This window comes from the organism of the source record quoted next (assembly GCF_019968955.1).
Source record: "MAG: Porospora cf. gigantea A chromosome Unknown PgA_NODE_8_length_98641_cov_274.246_46001-98641, whole genome shotgun sequence".
Classification (NCBI taxonomy): domain Eukaryota; phylum Apicomplexa; class Conoidasida; order Eugregarinorida; family Porosporidae; genus Porospora; species Porospora cf. gigantea A.
In genome coordinates, this window is record NW_027151951.1 from 41,054 (window position 1) to 52,641 (window position 11,588).

The 11,588-nt window shown below is 55.0% G+C and overlaps 5 protein-coding genes across 8 annotated transcripts; 2 read left to right on the forward strand and 3 right to left on the reverse strand.

The window, feature by feature from the left end:
• Window positions 1–29: 29 nt before the first annotated feature.
• KVP18_004856 (uncharacterized protein) lies at window positions 30–6,888 on the reverse strand (the record flags this gene model as incomplete). Of its 3 annotated transcripts, XM_067957881.1 has the most annotated exons (3): window positions 30–497; window positions 526–5,987; window positions 6,015–6,888. In XM_067957881.1, the coding sequence occupies 3 exons, from the start codon at window positions 6,886–6,888 to the stop codon at window positions 30–32; spliced, it is 6,804 nt and encodes a 2,267-aa protein (XP_067805874.1). The 3 variants fall into 3 exon arrangements, with proteins under 3 accessions (XP_067805874.1, XP_067805872.1, XP_067805873.1); XM_067957880.1 differs by having other exon boundaries at window positions 409–5,987; XM_067957879.1 differs by lacking the exons at window positions 526–5,987; window positions 6,015–6,888 and having other exon boundaries at window positions 30–377.
• A 68-nt stretch (window positions 6,889–6,956) lies between these two features.
• Window positions 6,957–7,649, forward strand: KVP18_004862 (uncharacterized protein; the record flags this gene model as incomplete). The annotated part of the gene is made up of 1 exon (XM_067957890.1): window positions 6,957–7,649. The coding sequence occupies one exon, from the start codon at window positions 6,957–6,959 to the stop codon at window positions 7,647–7,649; it is 693 nt and encodes a 230-aa protein (XP_067805883.1).
• A 421-nt stretch (window positions 7,650–8,070) lies between these two features.
• Window positions 8,071–9,603, forward strand: KVP18_004859 (uncharacterized protein; the record flags this gene model as incomplete). 2 transcript variants are annotated; one of them, XM_067957886.1, is made up of 2 exons in its annotated part: window positions 8,071–8,281; window positions 8,309–9,603. In XM_067957886.1, the coding sequence occupies 2 exons, from the start codon at window positions 8,071–8,073 to the stop codon at window positions 9,601–9,603; spliced, it is 1,506 nt and encodes a 501-aa protein (XP_067805879.1). The 2 variants fall into 2 exon arrangements, with proteins under 2 accessions (XP_067805879.1, XP_067805878.1); XM_067957885.1 differs by lacking the exon at window positions 8,071–8,281 and having other exon boundaries at window positions 8,371–9,603.
• Window positions 9,604–10,437, reverse strand: KVP18_004877 (uncharacterized protein; the record flags this gene model as incomplete). Its single annotated transcript, XM_067957915.1, has 1 exon — window positions 9,604–10,437. One exon carries the CDS (start codon window positions 10,435–10,437, stop codon window positions 9,604–9,606), a length of 834 nt encoding a protein of 277 aa, XP_067805908.1.
• A 307-nt stretch (window positions 10,438–10,744) lies between these two features.
• On the reverse strand, window positions 10,745–11,228 carry KVP18_004868 (uncharacterized protein; the record flags this gene model as incomplete). Its single annotated transcript, XM_067957902.1, has 2 exons — window positions 10,745–10,961; window positions 11,002–11,228. 2 exons carry the CDS (start codon window positions 11,226–11,228, stop codon window positions 10,745–10,747), a joined length of 444 nt encoding a protein of 147 aa, XP_067805895.1.
• Window positions 11,229–11,588: the final 360 nt, after the last annotated feature.

Genomic DNA, 11,588 nt, shown 5'->3' on the forward strand with positions numbered 1-11,588 from the left:
CGTGGTGTGATCCACGCCAGCCCATAACATTAGTCATGAAAACGGTTTCCATTCGTTCTTAAGGCGTCACCCTCACGGCTTTCTGCGCCAATCCTGATCTTCTCCTCACGGGTCTTCTGTGCTGACACTGAGAGCATAAATTTCTCGTCAGTTGACATCACACCCAGCACGTCCTCGAAGGGCTCAAAGTCCCTGGCAATCACGGCCCAGACAGCCCTCAAGTCAAACCCTGCCTCAAGCAGCGTAGCGCCAATCAAGGCTTCGTACAGATCTGCAACCCACTTCGCTCCGAGAGCCTTCGAGAGCTCTTCTTGGATGTCAGAATTGACTTCCTCTGCCTCATGGCTGCGTGCATACTTCAACTGCTCCTTTTTCATCTGTTCCCTCCAACATAACTCAATGTCCGATTCAGGCGATGTCTGTAGCATATGCTGCCGCAACGCCTCCAGTTGGTGTCGACACTCGACCGACAGAGCCCCCTCCACATGCCAGAGAATCTGCATTGACCCCCCCATTATGACTCACGTGCCAGGCAGAGAGCGAAGGGTTGAACTCATTCAGCCGGCGTAACACTTTGCACGCCAAATACCGGTTCGACTGCAGCAAGGACTTCATTCGTGAGAGGTCTCCTTCGGATAACCCTGGGAACCTGGAGTACAGCCACTCCACAAGAAGAGCCGACAGCGCCGAGTCACCAAGGAACTCCAGTCGCTCGTATGAGTCTGTGCCCGAGAGGCTGCGATGGATGCGGGCTCTCATATAAAACGCCAACGTTGTCCGAGGAGGCCGGTAGCCCTCGCCGTACCACATATTCGCGATCTGCTCGTTCGTTACAACAGGCTTGGGCGCGTTTCTTACGGACATCGGTGGTTGGCGCAGCCTGGACAGATGTCTCCAGTATCGGTGAGATTTTATGGAGTCGGGGGGCTCGTGTGAGCCGTCAATGACCTTCATCGAGAAGTGTCGAATGCTAATCAGAATGGGACACAATGGTTTGGTGTGCAGTTCCTGGAGCGGAATCCGTTCAGACTCCTGATGCATGGGGTTCGCAGTCACGCTTTCGACTGGTTCCCTCGGTGTGCTATCTCGATCTTGGCCGTAGATAACGAAGGCATCAAGGAAGGCACCCGCCGCAAACACCCCAGATGGACTTCCGTATAGCTGCCCGCAGTACGGACTCGAAGGCACAGGCAGGAATGGGTCAAGTGACACGCTGCCCAGGCTGGTGAGGTGGTTCCACCCTTCCCCTTCAAAGTCCTCACCCTTCACGTCGCACAAAGCGAGAAGGTGCCCATTGTGACCTCCGACGGTAGAGCCAAACTCATGCACGAGCGGGGCGCCTCCCTTCACCATGTCAAAGCGCCTCCGACCGCGAACGATTTCACCGGAAGAGACTAAGTCGTCCAGGAGCCCAGGGAAGTCCTCACAAGATCGCCAGTTTCCCAGGTAAACGGAAGCGATCAGAGCCTCCACCACGTCAGCCTGCTGTTTAAGCGACATCGGTGTTCGTCTCAGATCTGAAAGGTAAATGGCTCCAACGGATCCTGTGCTCAGGGCGAACGGACGTCCACGAACACTATGTCTCAACTCGGTCATGACGGCGGCTGCTTGCAGGCTCCTGTTCGCCTTTAGGACGTCTGAGCTGGATGACAGAACGCCTTCGTCACCCAATTCATAGTGGAAGAATGCCCAAAGTGCAGCGAGGTACTTCAAAACGGAGTCACCAAGAAACTCCAGGCGTTCACTGTTCCTTTCGAAGTAAAATTGCTGCCCGTCACGCTGATCGTAATCAGACTTGGCGTCGCAGTACAAATCCAGCTCGGTCAAAACTACCTCGGAGGGCTGACGTGAGGCCGGCGCCGTCAGAGAAAGTTCCACCAGTGAAAACGGGGTATACACTGGAGTGCCACGATGCTTTCCCAGAAAAGGTGATAGTACGTCATAGTCTGACTGGGCCAGCGAATCTCCTGCGGCGATACCGTTCAGAACGTACGCTAAATTGTCGTGTTCCTGTCGGGACGCAGTCCCCAATGCTCCGAGGGGCAACGCAAGCAGCGTGGCCAGCAGATCGAAATCCGCAGGTAGCGTTCCCCAGTCAGCGAAAACGCGGTCGGCAAGCGCGTGCAGCTCCTCGATGTAGGCCTCGGGCGCAAGGTCTAATTCAGCTCGTACCAGAACAGCGCCCATGCACACGCTGAGTCGCTTCGCGACGTCGGCGGCTGCGCCGTGGTGCTCCAGCTCGAAGAACGTAGCCAGGAAGTGGGAGGCTTGGACAAAAACAGGTTCGGTAACAGAGGTCAAATGGCAAAAGTTTGGAATCTGAAGGTCGTCGTCCCGTGTAAGGTAGGGCTCTGGTAGCAAGAAGGCCCTGTTCCCTTGCCTGCGTTTGACTCCCTTCACTAGCCAATGGTGCTCTGCTGCGGCCAGTACGGTGTCGGTATAGTGGAATTCCTGTTTGTAATGTTCCACCAAACTCTTCCCGGAATGCATGTAACAGGTAGAAGCAGTGGACTTCACGAAATTATCCAAGCGGTAAAAATGGTAAGCCTGCCGCTGAAGAGATCGCAGCAAGGGCCTCTCTCCTCTACGCATTCGCAGCAGCTCGAAAGCCGCACGCGCGAGTAGCAACTCGCATGCGGACGCGTCGGGAGAGACTATGCCTGAACAATAATCTTCATAGAGGCTGCACCAGCCGAACAGGTTGATGTGGAACGTTGCAAGGGCTGCGCTGCTCAACCACGTCTCCTGCGGAAAGGCAGGGGCCGCTCGCGCCTCCCGAACGTCCTCAACGACAACCTCACTGGGTGGTGTTTCCCCACCACATGCTCCCAGAACGGGCCACAGCCCGGCTGTATCGTGAGTGAGCGCATCGTGGGAGGCGCCGTCTGAGAGTATCAAGAGGGGTAGCGGCTCCACCAGGGAAGCAACCCTTACAAGGGGCGGAGCTAAGGGCAATTGCTCGCCTTTACGCTTAGCGCTTCTGCCTGAGAGGTCGAACAGCTTGAACTGAGCATGATTGATCATGTAGTGAAAGTCCAACGCTAACTGCCCTTCGGAGCCCACTGTCAATGGACAGTAGGCTTTGAACAGACCGCTCTCCTCGGCGCCGTTGAACAGATGAATGGCAGCCAGCGCCTCCGTTCGGAGTTCGAACGAGCGAATAACCGCCAGCTTAGCCGGTGAAAGCTGAACGCGTCTCTCGAACGCTACACGCACAATCATCAGATGCTTGGCGGACGCCTGGCCGCTCTGACCCATGCGCCGTAGGGGCACCTCAAGAGAACCAGGGAACAGGAGGCACAAAGGCTGCACCACCGTGAAAGGATGGGCCGTAAGCTGCCGAACGGTGTTGAGGCAGTAGATCAGGTGCTTCTCGATGGTGGCTTTATTCGGCATGGACGAACAGAGTTCCACGTCCTGGGCTGCGTCCGTGATGCGGTTCAGCATGGACGAGGCCACACCTTCAACGACTTGGTGTAGATCCGATTCCTTACATGACAGGAGATATTCAGCCACTACCATGGCCTGCCTCCATGATTCGAACTCGCGCAGACGAATTTCCCGCTGAGTCTCGTCGACGTGTGAGCCGTCTATGGGATATTGCAGGACGGCTTGAGCCATCTCATGGTCTCTATCGGCCATGAGCCGCAGTATGTTAAGCACCACAGTCGGCGGTTTGCCGTCCGCAGAGTAGAACGGGCGCCACAATCCGAGCAGCCCACCTGACAACAGCACATCAGAATCCCACCTGCTCACGATGAACTCCTGCTTGTGCATGCAGAGCTCTGTAGGAGTTAGTAGGCCGTCAGAGTTACCCCGCGGTCTCACAGAGCGCCATCGGCATCCCGGTCTAGGCATGCTGCATCGCGACACGCGAGGCATACGGACGTCCGAAAGTGCCGACAACGGCGGCAACTGAGACCACCGTTCCCATTGGTTTGGGTCATTAGACATGAACAGGGGAAGAAACCGGCGAACCAACGGCAAGTCCTGCCCACCGCGAATACGACAAGCGGCACGTCTATAGGGCGCCATTCGATCAGCCATCGGAGGCAGCAGGTGGTCGTTCAGTACCTGGCCCTTGTACAACTGGTCCATAGCAAAGAAAGCCAAGTAGTTCTTCTTAGCCCGTTTCCGAATGTTGTACTGGTTCAGCTGAAGATATACAGGGTCGAGTACAAGGCCACTGGCGTCTCCAAGCTTCGCTCGGCGGTAGCCGATCAGAGGTGGGACCACTCGAAGCTCCATGGCGTCCTCGCTAATCTCCATGAGAGGCCGGCTAGAGAGCGTGACGTGCTCTGTTAACGCCTGTTCCCCAACGGGGTCGTCCAGAGACTGTCGAGATCGCAAGAGAAGACTTAGGACACGAAGAAACGTGGGCCAGGCGTAGTTCATAGGCAGGTACGTGGCTGGCGTTCGCAAAGCCAGCCGATTCCGATTCGATAGAGCGTCTTGACTGTAGACCGCCTCCTTCAGCCGTTCAAAAGCTTTGTTCTTGCCGGCGTCTAGGCTAGCCATTCTTTGCCCTGCGAAGACGAGATTACGCTCAGCGAACCCGAACAGCGGCAGAAGGCTGGCCTCGTTGCTATCTCTGGCTGCCATTATTACGTAGTGAGAGTCCGGCATGCGCGCGCGGCCCCTAGACTGGATGTGCTCCTTCAACGTGGACACCCCGTCAAAACGAATCACCAGATTACAGTCAGGGACGTCGATTCCCTCCTCAGCCACGCTGGTCGCTACCAAACAATGGATGCCAATGGCGGATGCAGTGGGCAAGCGGAAGCGAGTCATGATGTCCCAGCGCCCACGTCTAGGAAGGTCGTTGCCGGCAACTACCCAGTCAGACTTCAAGACCCTGTGCGCGGTCAGCAGGAACGAAAGGAGCTGTGCCGAGCGCCGAGTGCGGCAGAAGATCAGGCTCTTGATGCGGCAGCTCCCGCTAATTGCGTAGGGCGCCAGTCGAGCGGCCTGCAGCCGGTCCTCCCACCAAACCAAGGGTTCGTCTTGCCGAGTCATCAGCAGCATATAGTGAAGGCCTGTGTCCCAAACAGAGGCCTGCGCCTGACCATGCGTCTCCTCAGACCTGAAAACTGGGAGCTCGGCGTCTGAGGCCTCGTCCGGATACAGGGAGGAGGCCTCGCTGTTCGACTCCTGGCCGCCGAAGTCCTGTCGCTCGCGGAACACGAGAGGCGAGGTGTCTGGGGAGGGATGTGCCTCCGGTTCCGCTGGTGGAACCGGCTCCACGGGTGCAGGGACGCGGTAGTCTGTACAGGGGAAAGCTTTCAGGGTCCTCATCAAAACGTGGAGCTTGTCTGATATCATCAGCCTGCCGGCGTCGCCACTGTCGAGACTCCTAGTCTGTACCCACAGCTCACGCACACGAGGCACATCCGTCAGCAGGTCATGAACGAGTAGGACTACCAGAGTTAGGCCTGCCGTCCTCTCGAGCACCGTGGCGGAGGTGGAGCTTACTGGTGTCAGATCTTCATCCCGAATGATCTGCATTCGTCTCAGCTCCTTCCGCTGGTGGATCACGTCGGAGAGCATGATAGACACTAGGCCTAGGAAGCCGACCATGCCGAAATTGATCATAGTTGCTTCACACAGCTCAACATGATTTCGTGACATCAGTTTCTGTTTCGCCAGCCACACACCATCGCGACAGCCATGGATCGCCTGCCTGAAACCACCCAGCAGCTCAGCGTGCTTCGATGCAAAGCGTGCAGCCACGGCCAAGCTGTCGGCAGCCCCGTTCCGGCCCCAGCTGAACGCACTGTTAGGCTGCGGGGCCACATGAGCGGCTAACTGCGCGTTTAGTGCTTCGACTAGCGCGTTGTAGGCCTCTGACTGATTCTGGAAGTTATCTTCAAGGCGATGCTCCAGCAGAACAAGCAACGGTTTAAAAACAAACCTGTTTAAGACGTGAAGCCAGAAAACCGCATGCTTGAACTGAACGTAGATAGCCGTTCGCTCAACCACCTGCTGGTCTGTGTTCACTACCCCAGGCTACCCACGCGTCTCCGCGACTCCCTTGACGATGACTGACGAGTCAAACAGGCTGCACATCTGTCTCAGTCGCTGCAGGACATGGTGGCGCGTGTCCCGACAAATGGAACGGATGGAATCCTTGAACGGCGAGGCGGTTAGTCCCATGAGCCGAGGTAGTTTGGTGCTCAGCTCAGATAGAGCCTCTGGCCCTCTTTCTCGTAGCGCCTCAATCATTTCTGGCTTCACAGCCTCCACCAACTTCGTGCGAGAGTAGTAGTCCTCCAGAATCACCTTGCATACCGAATGGCCCTCGCCAATGGCGTGGTGGGCCTCATCGATGACCAGTAGGCTGATGTTAGCCATGGTAAGCATGCCGTTGACGAGATAGTTCAGGAATCGTTCAGGTGTCAAAAAGAAAAGCCGCGGGTACAAAGACTGGATGGTGTCCGCTTCCTCCTCCGTTCCCTCCGTTTCATCCTCATCTGTATGGAAAAACGAAAGAAGTTTTCTCTTGACAGTCTTTGTTGCCGGCGCTTCACTCGCGGACTCCGCCAGACCTGTGAAGAGCTCCGCCCAGGTGGAAGGAATGCGCCAGTCTACCGATAAGTAGGGATCCATCTCGGACTCCTCGCTGGTAAACACGCGATGCTCAACAGCCTCCATGCCTAGATGCTCAGTGAGGTCCTCAGTAACCTTCGCCCCCTGCTGCTGCGTTAGTAGTGTCGTCGGCGCCAGGAAGACGCATATTTTATGGGCGTAGGTGGGGTCAGCCAGGTACTCGCGCACTACTAGGGACGCGCAGAATGTCTTCCCAGCGTTGGTGGGCAGAACCACAAGCAGGTTGTCCTCCATGCACAGGTCCCGGATTGCCAGCTGGTACGGAAATGCATCCCTTGCCATTTTCTTGTATTTGAGTCGCTGCAGGGTGATATTCTCAAGAAACCACCCGCAAGAATTAATTTATTTTTATGGTTGACCACTCCGCCATCGACAGCGTAGAGCTCTCCGAAGTCTCTGCATGCGAGAGAAATAACATGGTAGGTGCGCGGACCACCCCGTCTGACGCTTTGCAGATCCCGACCTGCTCCGGCTCCATGGAGTCGCCGTACAGTTCTGAAGTGAGCGGTGGCTCCTCTCGACCTCACTACTCCATTCCAGCTGAAGAACCTTTCTCGAGACATCGAGGGTCGGGGCCCACTGAGAGATGGATGGACGCTACTCAATCTGGCACCGAGGGGAATCTCGTGCTCAGTCCTTTGGTGACTTGCTCGGTGTCTGAATCTGAAGCCCTCAAGCGTCGAACAGAGGAGTATATTTCGGAAAGCGGTGGAACGAACACCTTAAGGTCACGCCCTATGGCTGAGTTTGCCTACCCAGACGCCTTTGGAGGTGAGGTGCTGGAGACAAGTTTACTGACTGAGGACCACTACCAGTGCGGCGAGGTGAACGTAGCTCTTGTGGACATCAATGATGTGGACCATGACGTTCTAGATCAACTCGAACGGTATGACTGGGTTGTCAACCCAATGCAGGTACAGCAGCGTGGTGAACAGCTCCTTGATGCGTTCAGGAGGGAAGTCTCCCCGACTGCACAGGGACGAAGTGGTCTTCGAAAGTCGAGGAACACACCTAGCGGATTTTACTTACGCCGAGGCAGCTAAAAGGGCGCCTTCCCCGTCTGAGTTTATCAGAGAGGGGACACCCACATCAGCCGATGCATCGCTCACGCACCGCTCAGCGTTGTTGTCACCTAGGTCGCTGCAGATAGAATTCGTAAAGGTCGGAGTGCCCTCGAATGTCGATGCTTCCAGCAGGCAACCTCTGCCGTTTTTTTAATCAGAGAGCTATGACTCAATAGCGTGGTATTAGCGCATTCCTCGAGACCGAGTCCCAAAAAGCTGAGTGCAAGTCCCAAGCATCGTATTAACGCTTGAGTGCTTTCTTTTATTCATTAAACTGTACGTCAGTTTGTATAAGAGTTTTATGACTCATAGGTAGCGAGGCGAGTACAAGCATCGGATTAAAAGCTGAGTGCGTGTACGTCAGTAAGTAAACGAGTCCAAGCATCGTATTAAACGAATTATGCCCCCAGAACGATTAACCACAGGGGTTGTGCAGTTGGTTGCCCTGTTTACGATGCTTATTAGCGTCTCCATATTCACGGCCTCAGCGCGGAAGTACGTACCGCCTTACCTGCGAGTGCGTGCTGACCCAATGACGACTGAAGATTCGAGATACCCAATCGACAACCGATTTCCAGAACTCCCTACACAAAAGCTTGAGCTTTTAAACGGTGAGTGAATGAAGTGCTGCCAATCAGCCGACCGCGCGTGCATCTGGAGACTAACCAACAGAGGAGGCTGGGGGGATACATTGGGTGGTATGTACGTGACATTCGAGGCCTGTCTTGTTAACCACAGGGCATTCTTCATGGACAGCGAGGACAGGTTACTCCAGCGATTCTTCTCGCCAAGACGCGTCATGTGGAACATGACTGCTGTGCGCTCTGCAACCGGATATGACCCGGTAGCGACGCTGAGAGGCAGTATGCCCATTCCGATTCAATCCTACAGTCTCTCGTCGGCGGACTATGATGCATACCAGGAGCTGAATTGGTCCTTCAATGCCAAACGTCAGCGAATCGGCAAGGTTATCACTCTGGATCGAAGGCTCCGCATGTCTCTGATTTCGTCGACACAGGCCACACTATCGCTGCTGTCTGGTTATGTCAGCGACCTCTCCGAGCCCATCGTCGTCGCAACGGCCGTCAAGGGGCAGTCGCTGGCCTCGCGCCTACATAAGGGAGAGCTCACGTGGACGAGTGCAAAACGGCAAGCGGACGTGTGGTTTCGCCTGCTCAGTCCCACCGACTCCCTACGCACTCAGCTGGAGAGGGCTGTCTGCAGAACTATCTTTCTAACCGACCATCTGGATCCTATGTGGCAACCTGACCAGTGCCACAACGCTTACCAGCAAACGCTGAACAACCTGATGGGCACCTGGAATTCGCAGATCAGGCTCCAGGTCGTGACGCCTCTATGTGCCGGACTATCGGAGGTCCTGCGATTCAGCCCGTGGACCAGGAACTTCCACGAGGGACTTTCACTCTCGCAAGCTTTACTCATACGCCTCCATCTTCCAGCCGAGGTACTGATACCCGAGGTTGAGGCCCGTCGGAAATTCTACCAGTTGGGAGAAATTCTCCGCCCCATAATGAGGCGAGGGCTATTCGCGCTGCATTACCGTACGGGGGATAGTACGTCGCATATCCACCAACGGAACGATAAACGCAATTCCCCCACGAAGGAAGCAGTCCAAATATGTCTGGACAAAGCAAATGGACTGGGCCTATTTATGTCGGACCACAACCGACTGCGCAATCTAATGAAGGAAAACGACAAAATTGTGCCTCACTCTATTCCCAGCTACAGCCTACTCCACAACGCAGCCCAATCGAGAAATAAGCTGCACACTGCATGGAGCAGCCTGTTGATTGAATGGTACCTGCTGCTACTGATGGATGAGCTAGTTATCACTGACAGCGGATTCGGTGGCACGGCAGCCATGTTTTACAACCACGAGAGCGTGCACATATGCCAGAAGAACATGGAGTAGCTAGGAGTAGCTCCGCCGCCTGCGACCTGGGCGGCGTGGCCGGGACTCGTCCGTCATCTTGTCTCCAAAACGCGCTGTTTGAAATTGCTGAAGCGTGTGGTCTACCAGCGGTAGGAACTCGCTGTTATCTGGACCCTCGTCTCGAAGCAGCGCGTCAAATTTGTCAGGGAGCTGGTTCGGGTCCGAGAGGCAGAGAGCACAATAGACTTCTGTCAATGTGCGGATAATTTCCGTAAAACTCGTCTTCTTGGTTGGTGCTGGACATTGTGTAAGATAGAAAGCAAAAGAAAATGCTGCGGATAGATTCTCACTAATAAACCGATCTCGCTCAAATGGATCCGTCAGAAGGAGGTGAATGCCGTTTGAGTACAAGTGCTGCCTCTGCAGCCACATCGTCTGCATCTCCTGAGTGCACGAGCACTTCTCCGGAGACATCACAGCAAGACGAAAGCAGTTTCCACCGACCACGTAGGGTGCAGGAGCTCCAAGGTCAGGTCGCGCCAACAATGACTTCTGCAATTCGAAATAGTCGGTCTTTCTGGCCATGTAGAAGGGTGTGCTGTCTATTGTCACAGCGTCGCTCATATACCTCAAGTGGAGAGTGGTGAAGCGGGCAAAAGTCAGAATCAGATCAGACGCCGAGAATTCATTCTCAGACAAGACGCCGCCAGCTGAATTGCGGCAGACCACCCAGTTCCGCTGAAACTCTTCCAACGTGCGAACTGTTGCCTGCTGGTCGGCGTACTTCACGGCCTTCTGATAGTCTGGGCCAATACCAATGCGCTGAGCAACAAGTTCCGTTTTTTTCGCCAACTCGCTTGGCTCCAGCTCCATACCGCGACAGGATCCAGGATACGGAGCACTATTCAGACGGGCCGTCCGTACGAAACTGGTCGGAAAGGTTAGGGGACGGCATAGCAGTGTAAGGCAGTATAGGTATGGGTGCTCGCTCCTCCACTCCTCTGGCCAAGATTTCAAAAAACCTACAGGCAGTGTTTTGGGAAGTTGTCGACAACATGTTCCCCATCTGCCGACGTCTGCTGCATGCGACACAGCGCGGTTCGAACCAAAGAGGGGATGGAAGAATGAAACGACATGTCCGTCCGTCTCGAGCCGATCGCAATTGTAAATCTGAAAGGCATTAAACCTGTTTACTCGAGAGTCCTACCTTCTTCAGAGTTTCCAACTGCATATTGGGCAGAACAGGTGCGTAGAACTCAAGCGCGTCCCCATTCACTTCAGGAATTAGTTGCCCCAAGAAACGGCTTGTACACGGAGTTGGGTAGGGTACGCGTATGAGCGTGCGCTGCATCAGGGACACGAAGAAAATCAGCCAGTGATAGCCGCTGAAAGTGCCACTGGAGAAGCATCATAAGAAAGGGAAACCACACAACTCACCGATAGCTGTCGCTGACGCCCCTCTTCTTGACACAGGCTTTGAGCCACTTAACGGCCAGCCTTACCCTCTCGTCGACGGAGGCGTACGTCCGCATCAGCCGAGTGTTGAAAAGGCCGACATCCCGGTTGAACGTGACATCGAACTCCACTATATTGGCCTCGAATGTCCCTTGGATGTGCCGGGGATCAAAAGGTGTCTTCCCAGACAAGGTGGTCCTGCAATACATAACAAAGATACGTGAAGATTGCTGATCATCTTAAACTAAGCGCCTACTTGGGCCCTTCTGTAGTCCGTGCGCAAGGATTCCAATTTTGTATTCCGGTTAGGAACTCCGGGTCCGACCACTTCCTGTGGAGCTGGCAATTACCACAGTTGCAGTCAGGTGACGCATAGTATTCACAACCAGGGCGTGTAATACGAGCTGGAAAACAATGAGGCTGCCGACAGCCGCAAGAAACTCGCCTACCAGTGAGTAAGGCAATAAGCTCCTTCATCAACTCGGCCCGTCGGGGAGCACTTACGTCTGGACCCTCCTCATCCTCGTCACTGGCGGGCTGGTGCCTACGGGACTGGCGATAGTCGAACA